At 38.3% G+C, this 20,744-nt stretch overlaps 2 protein-coding genes and 1 pseudogene across 4 annotated transcripts in view; 1 reads left to right on the forward strand and 2 right to left on the reverse strand.

Annotated features, from left to right (window-relative positions):
• Positions 1-20,744, reverse strand: part of XPNPEP3 (X-prolyl aminopeptidase 3) — a 74,534-nt gene that overhangs the window by 51,410 nt on the left and 2,380 nt on the right. The window contains exons 1-2 of one of the 3 annotated variants that reach the window (XM_032882921.1): positions 6,190-6,299; positions 5,077-5,168 (exon numbers count right to left, since the gene is read on the reverse strand). Coding sequence is in view for 1 of the 3 variants with exons in the window: in XM_032882920.1 (XP_032738811.1) it covers positions 6,190-6,306 (117 nt within the window). In the remaining 2 variants the exon portion in view is untranslated. Of the gene's footprint in view, positions 1-5,076; positions 5,225-6,189; positions 6,307-20,744 lie in introns of those variants that run through there. The other 2 variants (XM_032882922.1, XM_032882920.1) reach the window with 2 other exon arrangements.
• LOC116882541 lies at positions 5,310-5,493 on the reverse strand (annotated as a pseudogene).
• DNAJB7 (DnaJ heat shock protein family (Hsp40) member B7) lies at positions 15,843-17,126 on the forward strand. The gene has a single exon (XM_032882925.1). It carries the CDS (start codon positions 15,999-16,001, stop codon positions 16,875-16,877), a length of 879 nt encoding a protein of 292 aa, XP_032738816.1. The 5' UTR covers positions 15,843-15,998; the 3' UTR covers positions 16,878-17,126.

The raw sequence follows: 20,744 nt of genomic DNA on the forward strand, positions 1-20,744 counted from the left end.
TTTCCTAAAAAAATAACTAGATTAGGATTTTAACATGGTCTAATCTTCAACCAGAGTTCTTAAAATGAATTCTTTACTATTAGGTAGTTTTTATTATCTACAAGAAAGCAGTTTATAAACTGATCTATTACTATCTAGCTGGAGAACAGGGGTTAAAAAAAAGGTTAATGTTTCCTTTATAGAGTAAAACATAGACCCTCTCTGAAAAAATGAAACGACCAAAGAAACAATAAAAAAAAAGTACTCTGGAAAGATTTTATTTGCATATATTGAGCGAAACAAGCTTGACAGAAAGAGTACATACTGTATGATTGCAAGAAGAACCTAAACAATCCATGTAGACAGAAACTGGAGCAATGGTTAGGGACAGAGTGGGGACTGACTGGAGCAAGAAGACTTTTTGGGGTGATGAAAAGGTTCTATATATCTTGACCGAGGTGTGTGAGGTATACTGACATCTACCTTTGTCAAAACTCACTGAATTCCTCTTTATGATTGTAAATTTGAGATCTATGCAATTCATGATATGTAAATTTCACATTTAAAAAAGTATACTACTCTCGGGGCGCCTGGGTGGCTCAGTGGGTTAAAACCTCTGCCTTCAGCTCAGGTCATGATCCCGGGGTCCTGGGATCAGGCTCTCTGCTCTGTGGGGAGCCTGCTTCCTCCTCCCTCTCTCTGGCTGCCTCTCTGCCTACTTGTGATCTCTGTCTGTCAAATAAGTATTCTACTCTCTAAACTTGAAATAACCTTTTATACTAAGAATTCCCTCAGGTGAATTTCTTATTAAAAATCTTATGACAAAAAAAGACTTTTTAGAAGTTCCAGATAGTATTCTCCAGCACAACTGTTTTGTATTTTGTGGTTAAGCGTGGACTCAGTGAGATTTTCTGAGTTGGAATCCTGGCTCAACGACTTACTGAATGACTTGGGGAGAGCTACCAAACTGCTTTATGTTTTCAGTTTTCTTCTTTGTCAAATGGATATAATAATAGCAATTACTTCTCAAAGTTGTAAGAGGATTAAATAAGTTAAAATACTTAGGACAGTAAGCACTATATAAATATTAGATACAATTATTATCACCATAAAGAATTATGCTTAAAGACATTGTCCTTCTGGTAATCAAAAGCCGGGGGGGGGCGGGAAGCCAGGAAGGACACTGAAAGAATAAAATTTACATGGACAGCCACTATCCCTATCAAAGTAATTATTTACATAGAAGCCCTGAAAGTCTTTGGCTTTCTCTCACAATAAGAATGAGTCTCAAGCAATTCAGAAGCTTATTATTCAGTTCTTTGTAAGATTCCTGATTCTTGTCTACAGCAGATTACTGCTGATCTTATTCAGAAAATTTCTCAATATGAATGGGAAATATACACAAAGGTTAAAGAGAAATAGAAGTTATTTACTTTTAATATATCAGTATTTAAAACATAGGAAAATCATTATATCTCAAATTATTTTTTCTCCCAGCATTAAAAAACAGAGAAATACTCCATAATTCTGCACTAGATGGCAGTTTATGGAAGTTCTATAAGCTAATTATCATATAATGGTAACTGAAATGAGTAATCAACAAACCCCATACATACAGGTTAAATATACAGGTTTATTCGCCTGTCAATTTATACATGAAACCACTTCAGTCTTTATTCTGAATTAAAATCTACTTGAGAAAATGAAGAGGAAAATATGCACAACTAATACAAATATGGGATTATTTTTAAAATTCCATAGATACACAGGAAGTGAGAAAAGAAAATGTATTACTTGGGGCACCTGGGTGGCTCACCGTTAAGCATCTGCCTTTGGCTCGGATCATGATCCCAGGGTCCTGGGATTGAGCCCCAGAACAGGCTCCCTGCTCAGCGGGAAGCCTGCTTCTCCCTCTCCCAGTTCCCCTGCTTGTGTTCCCTCTCTTGCTAGTCTGTCAAATAAATTAATAAAACCCTTAAAAAAAAAAAAAAGCCCTTTCCTTGAGATTTTGATTCAGTAAGTCTATAGGATCATGACATGTATGTATGTTTTGAAAAAGCTCAACCAGTGGTCCAGGCAGATTCAGACTACCTGGAATTTGTCATTTCTTGGACATAAACTTTAATCTTTTAAATAGTGTAAAAATCTTCGCCAAAAGAAATCTTGATCTTTTAGATATTGAAGTCAAGCATTTTAACGAAACTTAAAAAAAATATACCCCTTGCTCAAGGTATAACTACAACAAACTATGACTGAAAGATGGAGAACTAATTGGTTCTGACACTTCTAAGGGAAGAAGATTCAGGAATTACTATCTAGCACCCAGTCTAGAACCAACCTTTCCATCATTTTAAATATTATACTTGACAGTAACTGTACAGCTTCAGCTGTTATATCTGATGATAAGGGACAAAGAGGTAAGTGGTAAAAGCATTCCCTCAAATTGTGGGCCACACAGCTGTATCCTCAATACTTCCCGATGAATCTGTTCACTATTGTAGTTGAAAACCAAGTGGTTCTGGGTATGTTGGACAAGTCATTCTGACAAGCCCAACTCTCTGAACAGTACTTTCTTTCTTTTTTTTTTTTTAAGATTTTATTTATTTATATGACAGAGATCACAAGTAGGCAGAGAGGCAGGCAGAGAGAGAGGGAGAGGCAGGCTCCCTGCTAAGCAGAGAGCCCTATGCAGGGCTCAATCCCAGGACCCTGAGATCATGACCTGAGCAGAAGGCAGAGGCTTTAACCCACTGAACCACCCAGGCGCCCCTGAACAGCCCTTTCTTAAAGAGCTACGAACTATATCACATATTGCAAGATTAATTGTGCCCAAGAATGTAACAATGTTAGAAGTACAGGTTTTTGGAAATAATACTTTATTAGGCAGTAATTCTTCCTATTGTCTGATAAATTGCAGTGCTTATGTGAGTTGAACACCTTGCTGTTCTCCTGATGACAGCATTACTCCTGTGGCAATGTCTGGGAACTATGTAACTATCTATCTGCACAGATACTATAAAAAGTAGATTCACAGTTTATAACATCATATAGCTCAGAATGCCACTAACCTTCTTGCATAGAATCACTTTTTCCCTGCTTGGGTGATAAAGTGGCAGGCATATAAGTGATCAGGAGGATGAAATTACATTTTCTGTCTCTACAAACTTAGTCCTCAACACTGGGACGGCAATGTAAAAAAGAAATTGGGGGTGCCTGGCTGGCTCAGGCAGTAGAGCATGTGACTCTTGATCTTGGGGTCGCAAGTTCAAGCCCCATGTTGGGCCTAGAGATTACTCAAAAATAAATAAGTAAGCCAAACTACGGAAAGAACCTAGATGTCCATCAACAGATGAATGGATAAAGAAGATGTGGTATATATACACAACGGAATACTATGCAGCCATCAAAAGAAATGAAATCTTGCCATTTGCGACGACATGGATGGAACTAGAGGGTATCATGCTTAGCGAAATAAGTCAATCGGAGAAAGACTACTATCATATGATATCCCTGATATGAGGGAGAGGAGATGCAACATGGGGGGTTAAGGGAGTAGGAGAAGAGTAAATCAAACAAGATGGGATTGGGAGGGAGACAAACCATAAGTGACTCTTAATCTCACAAAACAAACTGAGGGTTGATGGGGGGTGGGGTTATGGACATTGGGGAGGGTATGTGCTATGGTGAGTGCTGTGAAGTGTGTAAACCTGGTGATTCACAGACCTGTACCCCTGGGGATAAAAATATATTATATGTTTATAAAAAATAAAAAAATAAATAAATGTTATAAAAAAACAACAAAGGAATCCAATAAACATATTTTATCTGCAAAAAAATAATAATAATAAATAAATAAGTAAATTCACACATACATAATTTAAGGAAGTAAGTTTTAGAAATCACTAGGAGACCTTGGGAAAGTCAGTCTGATTTTTTATTTCCATCTCAAGCAGTAGTAGCACACCTAGAACAGAATTCCTTTATCTCAGCCATTTTGCTGAATATTTTCCAGGTTACTTTTGCTTCAAGAAACTTGGGTGGATATGGCCAGGAAAAATCCAAAGGAAATAGCTCCCCCAAATTCAGAAAGAGCTGACCCAGTAATTTCATTTCTAAGAATTTATTTTTAAGAAATAATTGATCAGTATACAAAGTACACACATGTGTATACACACACACAGACACACATACTTCTATATAAAAAATAAGTCCAGAAAGATAAATACACCAAAACCTTAATAGTGGTTTTCTATGAATGGTGGAATTTTAAGTGATTTTTTTAAAAAAATATTTTTACCTATATTCTCTAACACTTCTGCTAATATATATGGGCCTTGTATAATAATTAGAGAAAGGATTGAGATATGTTCCAGAAGTTTTAAGTACTTACAAGCACTGGGAAAATAGGCCAAACATGAAACTTTCTGAAGCAAACCAAGTAAGAGATGATATAATTTTATACTCAAAACTAACAGACTGACTACCTCTGTGAAAGAAATTTTAAAAATACATATTATATGCCTTTTATTTTTTCTCAACAATTTACTCTTTCTCCACACCACAATCATTTTAACACTTCCATGTCTACATAGAGAAAGACAAGCGATTAATACTTTGGACACTTACATAGTTTTTGCCTCCAAAAACTGTATACCTGGTTTAACACTGATGATTCTGTTTTAAAATTCCATCTACTTCTATTCCTTCTTAGTCCAATGTCTAAAACCCTACGTCCAGAAGAGTAAAAATTACGACAGACATCTCTTTTCCTCCCATAGCTGATATGAACATAATACATTTATGAATATATGTGTATTTATTTACAATCATCTTTTATACAGTTCTCACGCACATAACGTACACAGCAAACAGTTTAGATACAGGGGCCATTATCTTGACCATATGATTACTAGTTTCAAGGCCTAGAAAACGCAGCTCACCATGTAAAAATATCTCACCACGAGAAATCAGTAATTTTCAAAGCTGGTAAAACTCAATGTCAATTCTACCTTTTTTTTTTTTTTTTTAAATGAGACTACAGGTAGGTTGATAGGTTAGAGAAATACTTAATACTAACTGGAATGCGAGTAAGCTTACCTTACAGCTTTGAAAAACTCTGATTTCTTGTGTATTTCAGTGGTGAGCTGCATTTCCTGAGTCTCAGCCGATTTCCCAGCAGAAATTCCAGTCTGAGGAAGAATCAGCAAAAGGAAGCCCTCACTGAGAGACACACTGGTATCATTCACTGAATACAGACAGCGAAAGAGGAACATTTCTAAAGGCAATTTAGATTATTAGTCTATATACTTACATAGCAAATACAGATTTAACTTCGCATGGCAGAAGCAACAATTAATTTCCCTTGAAAATCTGACTGCTTTTTCTACAAAGCATTTGGTTTTGCCCTACCTACCTCTTTGGGATGGTTTCACTCCCCACAGATCACCTTTTAATTAGCAATAATCGCGCCTCGGATAAACCTCATTGGCTACGATACTGCCACTGCGCAAAGCTACACAGTTCACCTTTTAACTGCCTTTTTATCGTTGTTATCCCTTCACAAAGCTGTGAAAATCAAATGTGGAAATGTAGTGTAATCTACTTAGCAACATTTTGGTTAAATGAAATGACCACTTAGTACTCTCAAAAAAAACACGTTTTCTTTCTTTCTTTCTTTTTTTAAAAGTAGGCTCCATGTCCAACATGGGGCTTGAACTCATTAATGCTGAGATCAAAAGTCTAATGCTCCACAGACTGAGCCAGCTCGGTGCCCCAGAAAAATGTTTTCTAAAATGTCTTTAACATAGCAGCTCACAGGGAATTAATCACTTGATCTAGCAACTATGTCTTAGAAAGTAATGTAACTTTTCTTTTAAAATATCCCGAAATATATACTTTTCACTGGTAATTCTGAATTTTAAGGCTTATTGTATTTATTACTCTAGATAGTGCCATCAACATAGTACCAGCAGCCACATGTGCCTTTTTAAGTCTAAAATTAACTAAAATAAAGGTAAAATAAAGCATTAAGTTCTTCAGTTACATTAGCAACATTTTAAGTATGCAATAACCACTTGTGGCTGGTAGATACTGTACTGGGCAGCACAGATCTAGAACATTTATATCACTGCAAAAAATTCTATTGGATAGCATAGTTCTAAGGGAAGCATCTAAAGAGAGAGACATTTATTAACAGTTTAAAGGGCTTACCTGGTCTGAGGAGGTGTGGGTGTGTAAAGGGGCTGGGCTGGCCCAAGTATCGGTTTGGAATTCTCCTCTCTGGGATGGGCTGGAGGGAGTACCTTCGCTGAGAACACGACATGCATCCTGAAGGAAAAATAAAATGAAATGGAACAATAATCTAGAAAGTCCTCACTATATGTATACATTTATCTCTCTCCTTCAACATTTATATGGCCCTTCCTCTGTACCAGTCAAGGACTGTGCTGGGCCCTAGGAATATAGAAATGAGGTAATTTTTACCCTTAGCAACTTCAGTCTACTGCAGTATAACAAAGGTACATACACACAGAGTATGACTATGGTATGAACAAAGGGCTATGGGAAAAAAAGGCAACAAACAAAAGCAAGGAAGGGGTAGGGGTATTTCACAGAGGTAGTTATGAAGCTGTGTCCTAAAATTCAGAAAAAGAGAATTAACATTTTTACTTAGAATATGTGAAGTACGAGAAAATATACACATGTTCTCTCATTTAACCTCGGAAATGTTAGAGCTAGATTAAATCATATATGAAAAATGTTTAATCCTGGTATACAACACTATTATTAGCATTTATTCAACAAGATTTAAGCATGTGATAGAACACACGGTAGAAAAAAACGTTAAGAATGAGGACTGTGGTCTTTAAAGAATATACAGTCTAGTGGAGGTGAGATAAAACCACACTGAAACACTATATGGGGAACACCATGGTGGAGTCATTCACAAGCTCTTCTGAGAGCACAAAGACTAATACAATGTTGTGGGATGGGTACAAAGACAAAGATAGGCACACAGTGCTCTGGGGAACACAGAGAAGCACACAAAAGGTGTTGGTGTGGGACGGCAGAAGCAGGGGATGCCTACTCTGAGTAAGAATTAGTCAAGTGAAGGGCACCTGGGTGGCTCCATTGAGATCAATTTGATCTCCAGGTTGTAAGTAAGAGCCCCATATTGGGTGTAGAGATTACTTAAAGATAAAATCTTTTTTTAAAATAATTTTTTATTTTTTAATTAACATATATTATTAGCCCCAGGGGTACAGGTCTGTGAACCAGCAGGTTTACACACTTCATTGCACATACCTTCCCAACGTCCATAAACCCCACCACCCTCTCCCTACCCCCCCTTCCTCTGGCGACCCTCAGTTTGTTTTATGAGATTAAGAGTCTCTTATGGTTTGTCTAAAGATAAAAGCTTAAAAAAAAAAAATCAGTCAATTGAAAGAGAAATGGGTCTGGAAGGTGTTATAAATGAGATTACAAGAGAGAAGTCATAGAAGGCCCTTGTGTGTGTGTGTGTTTGTGTGTGTGTGTGTGTGTCCAGGGGGGAAAGAGGTTCAGGTCAGTGTTGCTGGAGAAAGATGAAAAGATTATAAAGGTAAGGATCAGACCATTAAAGGCTTTGTATGTATACCAAATTGCAGAATTAAGATTTTAACTGCCATCATCATTGCTTTTTTACAAACAAGGAACTGGACTCAAAGTAGTAATCTGTGCCATGTTACACATCACTGGGGAAGCTGAAATTCAAACCTAGGTTTTTTTTGTTTAGGTATTATTTGAGAGAGAAAGAGCATGTGGGCCAGTGCACCAGCAGGGGCAGGGGCAGAGGGAAAAGCAGACTCCCCACCCAGCAGGGACCCTTGTGCGGGGCTTGATGCCAGGACTTGGAGATTATGACCTGGGCCGAAGGCAGACGCTTAACTGACTGAGCCACCCAGGCACCCCCAAACCTAGGTTTATTAAACTCCAAAATCTTTGCTCTTATCCCTCTACCCTGTTGATTAGTAGGTCTTCTCTGTTGATCTCAACAACACAAACTACTATATAATCTCCTCATGGACATACAATTGCTACAACAGGAGGAGGTGATGTCTGGATCAAGTTAAAGGTTTTTGTAGGGACTATGTGGTATGAATGAGGAGTACACATTTAGTGAGTTAGGAGCCTTAAATGCTCAATTTACAGAGGATTATTGAACAAAATTATAGCTTCTTGGATGATTAAAAAGACAAAATGGTAAAGGTTTCTAGGCAGTGTGAAAATACAGTTAAGAATAGTGAAAAATGGGAAAAAGGAAAAACAAGTATTTCCTGGCATCTAGCTTTAGAAAATGTACAGAATACATATTGGGGAATATGCCCAGTCTATATACATTGAAAGCTTAACAAAGATGAGGCAAGTGATTTACAGAAATACAGAGGGCAGAGGAACTTGCTAGAGGACAACATAGGGATGCATCAACCAAGTTCTGATGTGGGAAACACTACAGGACAAACAATTCTGTTTCTTCCACATAAGTTTTATGGCAGGTAAGAGATGGAAAGAGGAATTTATAGATTTAAAAAACCTTAAAAATTATTATCAATTATAATATGTAAACCTTATATGGATTCTGATTCAAGCAACAAATTGTAAAACACTCATACTGTTTACTACATCTATGAAAAAATTGGAAATCTGGATAATAATTGCATTTTTGATGGTATTATGGAAGTAATGCTTACTTCTTTAAGGTGTGATAAGTGTTGTGGTTATGTTATTTTTAAAAATTATTCATTTATTTGGGCGGGGGGGAAGAGGGAGTGCATGCACAAGCATGGGGAACAGCAGAGATGGGGAGAAACAGGCTCCTCGCTGAGCAGAGAGCCCCATGTGGGGCTCAATCCCGGGACCCTGGGATCATGACCAAAGGCAGATGCTTAACCGAATGAGCCACCCAGGAGCCCCTGTGGTTATGTTAAATATGTTAAATATGGAAATATTTACTGATGAAGTGATACAATCTGGGATTTGTCTCAAAATAACATGGGAGTGGGATGGATTGGGGAGAGGATGAAAGAAGACTGGTTAGGAGTTGGTAACTGCTGAAGCTGAGTGACGGATACATGGGAGTCCATTATATACTACTCTATCTACTTGCATGTTTGAAATTTTCATAGTAAGAAGTAAAAAAAGAAAAAGATGGGGGCGCCTGGGTGGCTCAGTTGGTTGGGCCTCTGCCTTCGGCTCGGGTCATGATCCCAGGGTCCTGGGATCGAGCCCCAGGTCGGGCTCTCTGCTCAGTGGGGAGCCTGCTTCCCCCTCTCTCTCTGCCTGCTGCTCTGCCTACTTATGATCTCTGTCTGTCAAATGAATAATAAAATCTTAAAAAAAAAAAAAAGAAAAAGACGAGTTAAATATAGAGACAAATGAAGAAAATAAGTATGCACTCTGAAAGGCAATCTAAGACAAAGAGTTAAGGTAGCATGGTACAGTAAAGTGCTAATTCTATCATTTATGTGATCTTGACGTTACGTAATTCCTCTGCATTATTTCTTTACCTGTGAAATAATGCGGTTATAGCAGACAGTGGATTTCAACCTTTTAAAACCAAGATTCACAGTAAGAAATATATTTTACATGGAACCTAGTATAGACAGACATATAAATATGATATATATAAAAATTTCACTAGGGATGCCTGGGTGGCTCAGTTGGCTAAGTGTCTGATTCTTGATTTTAGCTCAGGTCATGATCTCGGGGTCATGGGGTGGAGCCCGGCATTGGTCTCCACGCTCATTGTGGAGTCTGCTTGTTCCCGTCTCTCTGCTTCTCCCCCCACTCACTCCAGTAAGTACATAAAATCTTTAAGGAAAAGGGGCGCCTGGGTGGCTCAGTGGGTTAAGCCTCTGCTTTCGGCTCAGGTCATGATCCCAGGGTCCTGGGATCGAGCCCCACATCGGGCTCTCTGCTTGGTGGGGAGCCTGCTTCCTCCTCTCTCTGCCTGCCTCTCTGCCTACTTGTGATCTCTGTCTGTCAAATAAATAAAATAAATAAAATCTTTAAAAAAAAAATCTTTAAGGAAAAACTTCACTAAATACTATTCCTTCTATATTTGCCTGCCCTACTCCATTACAAAGTTTCTCAGTACACTACAATGATTTTATTACTGCAATTTCTGGGATGGTTTTGCCCCTGAAAGATATGTTCACATCTTAATCCCCAGAACCTGTTAATTTACTTGGAGATGGTGTCTTTGCAGATGTAATTAAGGATCTTGAAATGAGATCATCCTTTATCACCTGGGTATGTCCTCAATTCAGTGACAAGCGCTCTTGTAAGAGAAATGCAGAAAGATCAGACAGATGAGAAAGCAGAGGAGGAGGAAGTAATGGGACCATGGAGGCAGAAGACTGAAGTGATGTGGCCACATGCCAAAGAACACCTACAGTCACCAGAAGCTGAAGAGGTAAAGAACAGATTCTTTCCTAGAGCCTCTGGAAGGCATACAGCCCTGCTGACACTTGATTTCAGACCTCTGGCCTCCAGAGCTGGGAGAGAATTCTGTTATTTTCAGCCACCAAGTTTGTGGTTATTTGTTCTGGTGGCCTCAGGAAACTAGTACCGTGACCTACTAAGATTACAACTTGCCATTGGAAACCACTGCACTAAAATGCTCTATCTCCTAGGAAGGTCTAGTTCAGGAGGAGGAGGGATGTGAGGGTGCTCAGTAATTTTTTTTTAAAGATTTTATTTCTTTATTTATTTAAGAGAAAGAGAATGAGAGAGAGAGAGAGCGCGAGCACGAGAAGGGGAAGGTCAGAGGGAGAAGCAGACCCCCTGCGGACCAGGAAGCCTGAAGCAGGACACTACCCCGGGACTCCAGTATCACAACTGGATCTGAAGGCAGTTGCCCCACCAACTAAGCCACCTGAGCACACCTGCTCAGTAGTTTTTAAGAGCATAAAGGGATCCTGAGATCTACCCCTGCCTCAACTAAACATCAGATTCCCTACAGTGTTACTTGCAAACACCTATAGAAATGACCTTCCTGGGGCGCCTGGGTGGCTCAGTGGGTTAAAGCCGCTGCCTTCGGCTCAGGTCATGATTTCAGGGTCCTGGGATCAAGCCCCCCATTGGGCTCTCTGCTCAGCGGGGAGCCTGCTTCCCTCTCACTCTCTGCCTGCCTCTCTGCCAACTTGTGATCTCTACCTGTCAAATAAATAAACTCCTAAAAAAAAAAGACCTTCCTCAACACATAGTAGCTTTTGGCCCACTTTTTTAGTTATTTGATCCTTGACATTTGTGTTTCTTGAAAGGAGAGAAGGCAGAAGGAGGAGATGATAATGGGTTGGGTTGTCCATGACTGTGCTGGTGAACTGACCGTGAAGGAGTATTATGAAGAAAAGGAATACAATGAGGAATTTAGTAAAACTACCAAGCTTTCCTCACCTGTAAGCAAACCTTTTTAAAAGATTTTATTTGAGAGAGAGCATGCGTGAGTGCGCACACATGCACGCACACACGCACAAGCACGGGGAGGGGCAAAGGGAGAGGGAGAAACAGACTTCCCTGCTGAGCGGGAAGCCCAACAACGTTGGTCTTGAGCTCAGTCCCCTGGGATCAGGACCTGAGCGGAAGGCAGACACTTAACTGACTGAGCCACCCAGGTGCCCCAGGCAACTTTTGTCCTAATCAAAGCTCACAGAATATAGGATGCAGCTCCATTTTTCCTTATTACAACAGACAGTAGAGGCCCAGTGTATTTAATACCTCCAAATCCCTGCATCACTGATAATAATGATCATGATGACAGCCAACAATTCACTGTTTATTATATTGCAAAAGGTATTCTAAGGACCCTACATGTATTAACTATCCTTTATAGCTGTGTGAAATAAGTACAATTCTAAATTTTTAACTAATTTTTGAACGGGTAACATGTTCATATGGATCAAAGCTCAAAAGATATAGAAATGATTTACAGGGAAAAGCTTTCCTCCCACATTTGTCCCCAAGTTACCCTGCACTCTTTCCTTGAGACAGCCACTATTACTTTTTTGTTGATATCACATCTGTGTATTAGTATCCCCTTCTTTATACAAAGAGTAGCATGTATGTTTGAGGTAGATGCTATTATGACACTGATCATTTAAAGATGAGGGAAAAAAGATACATATGAAGGTTAAGAAACTTGCCCAAGATGAAGAAATCACTGAGAAAGAACTAGAATTTGAACAATCTATTTGTAGAGCCCATTACCACTGGACTACATTGTCTATAGTACTGTTTTGGCAACAAAACGATCGAATGTAAAAAGGTAACAAATTCTCTTTTTTTACCTTAAGAGGACAAAGCAGAATACCCAATCCTTCTATTTTAGACCACTTCTTAGCACAGTAAGCTTAAGTCTAACGGACGCAAATAAACAATACTTTTACCTACATTTAAGTAAGCAGGTTGTTTTTTTTTTTTTAAAGGATTTTATTTATTTGCCAGAGAGAGAAAGAGAGAGAGAGAGAGTACACACAAGCAGGCAGAGAGGCAGGCAAAGGCAGAGAGAGAAGCAGGCTCCCTGCTGAGCAAGGAGCCCGATGTGGGACTCGATCCCAGGAATCTGGGATCATGGCCTGAGCCAAAGGCAGCGGCTTAACCAACTGAGCCACCCAGATGTCCCTAAATAGGGTTTTTTGCCCAAAAGTTAATTACATAATTAGTTGGTAGCAAAACTGGTATGTTGAGTCCCATTTCTAAAATCCAATTCCATTCAAAGTAGGGCCATTTCCTTAGTATAGACCCTCTTTGGTTCACCTGGACTACGTCCCCTAATTGATCTGCCTTTCTTGGATGCTGTCTTTCTTTAATTCATCCTTTATAACTATACTATTTCCACAATGATCCCTGTAGTCCTTTGCCTCAGTGTCCTCAAAGGCATTGTCAACTAACTCTGGTTTAAATTCAGGATCTGTCTTTAACTTTCCAGCTTCTCAAACGAGCACTACAAACCTAGAATTTTCCTTCAGAATGCACTTCACACCCTAGCTTAGCACCTTTCATGATCTGGCCCCTGTCCATTCCTCCAGCCAGTAATCCTCAAAAAAAAAAACATTACAGCAGCCACACTTGAAGACCCCAGCTAACTAGTCTGTACTGTAACAGTATTTACCTTTGAAAACACAGTTCTCTTGTCTAAAATGGCTTCTACCTGCTTCCAGGAGCTCAAACATCACTTCCTCTAGGAAGCCTTCTAATTCCCCAACCTTGGTGATGCTGATGCAACTGCCCCTTCTCAATGCTCCCATGCTTAATTCTGTTTTAATACCTATGACACTGTGCATAATTCCTAATTAGTTTGCCAGTCTATTATAAACTTTTGGAAGGAAGGGATTATTTGTTATTTGACTTTATTTCCCAGTGATTAGCCTGGGATATATTTTGAAGGTCAAAAGTCAACCGGTCTGCCTTTTGATTAGATGCAGAATAAAAAAGAAATTAAGATGTTTCTCAGGTTTTTTGGCTTGAACAGGATGGATGATTGCACCATTAAATGAAATGGCAAAGACTGAGACACTTACTGGATATTCCAAAAGAGTACAAATAGGCAATCTGAAGTCCAGGGGGTAAAATAACAGGCTAGATGTATAAATTAAGATTTCATGAGCACATAAGTAGTATCTAAAGCCTTAGGACTGGATATTACCTACCAAGACTGTATAGATCAAATGTAGTGACTATTTTAGTATAAGAAGGGAAAGCACAGGAGAAAGGAGGAAAAACTAGAGGACTGTGGTATTTAGAAAGTCAAGTGTCTTAATAAAGGGATGGGCTCCTCCGTGTCAAGTGCTGTGAAATACAAAGAGGCCAAAAGGATGACTACTGGATTTGGCAACACAGAAGTCACTGGAGACCCGGACAAGAAGTTTTAGCAGAATGTAAAAGAAGCCAAATGGGTAAAGGTGGTCAAAAAGTATAAACTTATAACAAGTTGTGGGGCTGTCATGTACCACATAGCAACCATAGTTAACGATTTTTCACTGCATATTTGAAAATTGCTAAAAACAAAAATCTTAAAAGTTCTTATCACAAGAAAAACAGGGTGCCTGGCTGGTTCAATCAGTAGAGCATGAGACTCTTGATCTCGGGGTTGTGAGTTCAAGCCCCACACTGGGCACCGAGTTTACTTAGGAAAAAAAAAAAAAAAGGTTCTTATCACAAGAATAAAATTATAACTATATGAACTAATGTATGATAACTAAACTTTTGGTAATCATTTCACAATGTATGCATTTATCAAATCAGTATATTGTACTCCTTAAACATATATGTCAATTATAACTCAGTTAAGACTGGGAGGAAAAAAGTAGAAGCCAGACTGGAGTGTGCCAAAAAAATAGGATAGACGAAAGCAGAATCATCAACCAGAGACAATAGTTTTGAGTTTTATTGTAAAAAGATTAGAGAAAATGGCACAGCAGCTAGAAGGGATGAGACATCAAGGGAGGAGGAATAATGAGAAGTAAATCCTTGTGTAATAGCCTCACACTCTACTGAAATTAGTTTTTCAGTGTTTCTTCCAATTACATAAATTCCTTGAGAGCAGAATTTTCTATTTTCTAACTCCTATCTGTATCACAGGTTCTTAACACATATCTGTAGAATGTCTAGAACCTGAACTCTTAAATCCTGGTCCAAGAAATGCAACAGAGTAGAAAGAGTAGAATTTAGAATCAGACAAATTCAAATTCAAATATCAGATTCTTCACTAATAAGCTAGGTAGCCTTAGACAAATTTATCTTTAAGAGCCTCAGGTTTCTTATGGGCACAAAGTATTTATTTTGCTGGAATGCTATTAACAATAACATGAGAAACTGTGTGTAAGTCACTTGGTATAGTATTTGACCTAAAGATGGTGCTCAAATAATGTTCAGTATTACCATTATTGTTATTATTTTCAACAGCAGGCAAATATAATCATATGTATGCCATTCATACATACATACATGTAGACTGGTATACTGTAGAAAGTTGAAAACCAGTCTGATGTAACTCTTTTCCCCACTCACGCTACCATTTTTTTTTTTTTTTTGAGGGGGAGCACATATCACATTATCTCACATTATTTTATTTTTCTTTTTTATTATTTATATTACAGTATAATGTAAACCGTAAAAATCAGAATTTATTTCTATTAACGTCAGTGGTTAACATCGTGTCTCAAAGTAGGCATTCAGTAATTATATACTGAATATATAAGTGTACACTTTTCAAAATCTGTAATTTCATATTTTTAAGTAGTAAACTTGGAGGTGGATAGACACCGTCATCTCAAGTCATTCAATACTGGCATGCAGAAAGCTTGTCTATAATGCTACTTCAGGAAGCCTTCTCTGAAACAGCCCAAGTCTGGGCTAGGTGTCTCTCAGGACTGCTTAGCATCCATCCAGTGCTTCTCCCTACAGTCCTTATTATACTGTAATCAAGTTTATTTCCTATTGAACTGCCTCTTGTTTGAAATAAACAAAAATGTCATCTATTTGAATACTTTTCTACCTAGTTCACAATTTCATTTTTCAAAACCAAAACAAAGAACTGGGAAATGAGTTATTAAGGCTCAGTAGCCTAAAGGTCATATTATGCAAGGGGCACGCTGTGGTCATCAACAACAGGTCCCTCTAGTTTATGAGGCATTGTCTGAGGCTTCCAGGAGACTATAGGAGAAATAGTCCAGAGGGTCAGGATGGTCTGGTAGGACTATGGACTAGCTCTACTTGGAAGGTCTCATCCCACCCCCAACCCCAGAATGACACGATAATGCAAACCTCTCTGACATAAGCTTGTAACTCTGATTGCCACATAATCAGTGTCCTAATGTCTCCTAGCAGTGTCCATGGTAGTAACATTGTCTTCAATGTAAAAATGTACTTATTTGCAGTCACTACTTCTAACTCTACCGCCAGGAGAGCTTGAGCTGAGAGGAAACTACGGTTCTCATTACTCAGACCCAGAACACCCCTTCCCTACAATCTGCTAAAACATGGTGGATTACTATGAAGTTCTAGGAGTGCAGAGATATGCTTCACCTGAGGACATTAAAAAGGCTTATCGTAAAGTGGCACTCAAATGGCACCCCGATAAAAATCCAGAAAATAAAGAAGAAGCTGAGAGAAAATTCAAAGAAGTAGCTGAGGCATATGCGGTATTATCAAATAATGAAAAAAGGGACACTTATGATAAATATGGCCAAGAAGGATTAAATGGTAGAGGCAGAAGTCACTTTGATGATTCTTTTGACTATGGCTTCACATTCAGTAAGGCAGATGTCTTTAGAGAAATTTTTGGTGAAAGGGAACCATTTTCATTTCATTTCTTTGAAGACTCATTTGAGGACCTTTTAAATAGTCCAAGAAGCTCCTGTGGAAGCAAAGGTACAAGATCCTTTTTTGCAACCTCAAGTCAATATCCAGTTTTTGAGAGATTTTCTTCATATGATACAGGATATACACCATATGGTTCACTGGGCCACAAGGGCCTTAATTTATTCTCCTCCCTGGCATTCGATGAAAGTGGGATAAGCAACTACGTCTCTGTTACAGCTTCAGATAAGATTGGTAATAGAAATACAAACACACAGAGAATTATTGAAAACGATCAAGAAATAGAAGTTGATGGCGAGTTGAAGTCCTTCCTTACAAATGGTGTGGAAGATGAAGAGGGCTTTGCAGAAGAATGCAGTTGGAGAAGAAAGTCGTTTAACAATTATTCACCAAAGTCCCATAGCCCCAAACATGTAACTCAATATACTTTTGTGGATAATGATGAGGAAGATGTATATTGGGTCACCAGCAACTGGAATCCCTCTATGCTCTCAGCAGGATTCAAAGAAGGTGGTAAGAGAAAAAAAAAAAAAGCATAAAGCCGTGCAGAAGTCAACTAAAAACAATCGTTAAATTGACTCTACAGACACATTATGTTCATACAACAACTGAACACGACTGTGTGTGTTTTGGTTAATCAGTTTCGTACGTAACATTTAATACTATATTAAGATAATGTTTTTAACATTTTTAGCAGCATTGTGGACATTTGATCAAAGGCTGTTTGGATTAGGTATGTTAGAAAAAGATGAGTTTGTGGTGACTGTGATAAAAAGAATTCGGAAAACAGGCAAATACCATTTTACTTTTCTTTGAGCTAAACATTTACAAATCACAGAGTCTTTTTCAGTCTTTTTACAGGCCCATTCTTTTCATCTATTTGAAACTCCTATGCAAACTTCCGAAATATGTATAGCACTTGGAGCTAAAAATTTATTAAGATACACAGGTTCAGACCATAAAGTTATTCATGAAATGAATTTTCTCCAATAGAGACACAGCATTTGACACATAACTTAATTATAAATAAAAATTAAAGTATAAAATATTTTAAGATAAAAATAGCCAGAATTATATTTATACCCTCATGTTTACAGAACTTATTCACAATAGCAAAGAGGTGGAAGCAACCCAAATACCAATTAATGGATGAATAAACATACATATGGTGAAATACTATTCAACCTTAAAAAGGAAATCCTGTTACATGCTATATGGGTTACATGTTACATGGATAAAATTTGAAATATTATGGTAAATGAAATAAGCCAGTCATAAAGACAAATCCTTATGATTCTACTTACATGAGGTAAGAAATTCGTAAAAACAAAGTAGAATCGTGGTTATCAGGACAAGGGAGGGAGAAGTGTTGTTAATGGGTCTAGTTTCAGATTTCAAGATGACAGTTCTAGAAATCAGTTTCACAATGTATATTTAAAAATGATTAACATGGTAAATTCTATGTTATCTGTATTTTTCCACAATTACAAAAAATACTACACTTATCCTGGATTTCTCAAAGCAATGAGGCTATTTCATGTATGTTGGGCCTACAGTGAATCGCTCCAGACAGGAAGCTTTCTGTTTTCTTGTTTACTATATACTATGTACACAGGCTCTACAGAGACATTACTCTAAAACACCAACTTTAGCCACTATAATTTCAGGTTATGATGGAAGAAAAATTAGTTACTGATGTATCAGACTTTGAGCAAGTGGTCTTAGCTAAATGTCTGCAGACATTTGCTTATTTTAAATGAACTTAGCTTAATTTCAATACTTCTTAGCTTCCTCTAATTATTTTATTTTCAAAATATATTGCTATTATTTTCAAAATATATGATTTTTACTCATTCTTTCATTCATTCAATGGTGTTTTTTGAGTACCTACTATTTGTCAGTACTTGGGACACAGTAATGAATGAAACACCCAAAATATTAGCTGTCACAGAGCTTACAAACTGGGCAAAGACAATAAGCAAATATTAAGTAAAATATGATGTTAGTCATAGTTGCTAAGGAAAACAAAATAAAAGGTTACAGAAGTTCTGGAATACAAGGGTTGAAACTGTAGTTAAGATAGGCACAGAAAAATGATGGTTAACATCTGAGTAAAGATGTAAAGAAAGTAAAGGAGTTAACCATGGGCATATGAGGTCAAAGAGAATTCCAAAAGGAACAGCAAGTGAAATGTCTCTAAGGCTAGATGTGTAAGGTGTGTTTGACGCTCCTTACTGTGATCACTGTGAATAATTAAGAGAACAAGATGATGAAGTTAGAAAGGTAACAGGAGGTCAGATTATGCAGGGACTGCTAGATCACAGTTTGGAGTCTGTTATGGGTTTGATTGGAAGCCACTGGAGGCTCTACACAGAAGAGTGACTGATATCTGATACATTTAAACAGGCCCACTCTAGGGCAACTGGGTGGCTCAGTTGGTTGAGCGACTGCCTTCGGCTCAGGTCATGATCCCGGACTTCCAGGATTGAGTCCCGCATCGGGCTCCCGGCTCCTTGGGGAGTCTGCTTCTCCCTCTGACCTTCTCCTCTCTCATGCTCTCTCTCACTCATTCTCTCTCAAATTAATAAATAAAATCTTTAAAAAATAAAAATAAAAATAGACAGGCCCACTCTGGCTGTTGTGGTTTTATTGTTGTTTTTTAATGATTCATTTATTTTAGCAGGGGGAGGGGTAGAGGGGGCCGGAGACTCTCAAGCTGACTCCCCACTGAGTGCAGAGTCAGACACAGGGCTCATGAGCTGAGCCAAGATCAAGAATTGGACACTCAACCCACTGAGCCACCCAGGCACCCCTGGCTGTTGTCATTAAGAAAAGACTCAAAGTAAGCAGATGTAGAAGCAGGGAAATCAGGCTACTGCTAGAATCCAGTACTAGTCCAGTAGAATACTGTAATAGCTTGGTCCAGGATGGTGGAGGCAGGGGTGGTGGTGATCAAATTCTGGATATAGTCTAAAGGGCCAAGCAGAATTTACTGATAGGCTGAATATTGGGCATGACAGGAGTCAAAGTTTTTGGCTTTAGTAACTGAGAGAAGAGATTTGCCATTACCTGAGATAGGACTGCAGGTGTTAAGTGTTGGGTGTGCTATGTTTGAGATGCCTGAATTTATTAACCGAAAACAATTTCTTAGATTGACTTGCATCCTGCATATTCCTATTTTTTAGCGATCTACTGATCATATTTTAATAATCTTTCATCTCTTAGAAATGTAATGACTGCAAATTTTAATGTGACTGAAAGACGTAAGCAAATAATCTAGCAAAACTAAAACCCAATCACCTTTGGCAAAATACAGTTCAGTGGCATACAGCAATATAACAAATCTAGAAACCACAAAAGATTATAACATCTCCTCTTTAAAAGACTGCTATAGTAAAATGTGAGCTATCGCTTAATTTTGTTTGATTTCTAGTTGGTAGGTGGAGAGGAAATTCTATAGGAGGGACTGGGAACGATTTGCATTAACTTATTTTGAGGGGGCACCTAGGTGGCTCAGTCGGTTAAGCATCTGCCTTGACTCAGGTCATAATCTCAGGGTCCTGGGACCAAGCCCCACGTAGGGCTCCCTGCTCAGTGGGGAGTCTCCTTCTCCTTCTCCCTCCGCCCCTCCCCCTGCTCAAGTTCTCTCTCTCACATAAATGAAAATCTTACAAAGTAAAAAGTGAACAAAACTTATTTTTAGAAAATACAGTCATAAAAGCTTGAAGTATTATAAATGCTACTTTTATAAAATGTGTTACTTAGTAAAGTTTATCAGACATGTATCTGGGACTATTGCGAGCTGCAAAAAAAAAAAAAAAAAATTTTTCCAACAACAAAACCAAAAACCAGTGTCTGAAAATTTAAAAATGCAACAACGACATGCCCTCTAGTCCATATTCCACTCTTAACAGACAACTAAAAATTCAGATTTAATCTTACTCAATAGATTACAATCATCCAATGGTTTCTCACTACCTAGAGGAATGGGAATATACAAGACCTTTAATGAGCCAGCCACCAGCTGGCTTTTCTTCCTAACTTGGTTTTTTAATCACTTCTTCCTACACCTTATGTTGAGCCCAAAATTTTCCAAAGGGTGTTCCAAGGGTTACCAGTTCAAGACTCACTACAGAAAAAGGGCCCCATGGTCAAATACTGTTTGCAAATTACTGCCAAATACCTTTCTTTCTTGGGAGACATAGAATTAGCCTAGTATGGGCATGATGAAATGCAGCACTCCCCAAACTTATCGGACCACAGAACCATTTTGGTGTAATACCTACTACCTACCTAAGAACATATTTCAAAAAGGCTCTTGCAGGCTTACTGATGATTGAGAAGCTTTATTCCGTGCCTTTGCATATGCTCCCTCTGGCAGGATGGCTCAATTACTCTATAGTCTG

The sequence above is a fragment of the Lontra canadensis genome, unplaced genomic scaffold, assembly GCF_010015895.1.
Source record: "Lontra canadensis isolate GAN:19392208 unplaced genomic scaffold, GSC_riverotter_1.0 scaffold84, whole genome shotgun sequence".
Lineage (NCBI taxonomy): Eukaryota > Metazoa > Chordata > Mammalia > Carnivora > Mustelidae > Lontra > Lontra canadensis.

Excerpts from the sequence above, each read along its gene's own strand:
- DNAJB7 (XM_032882925.1), top strand. The coding sequence starts at position 15,999 with ATGGTGGATTACTATGAAGTTCTAGGAGTGCAGAGATATGCTTCACCT.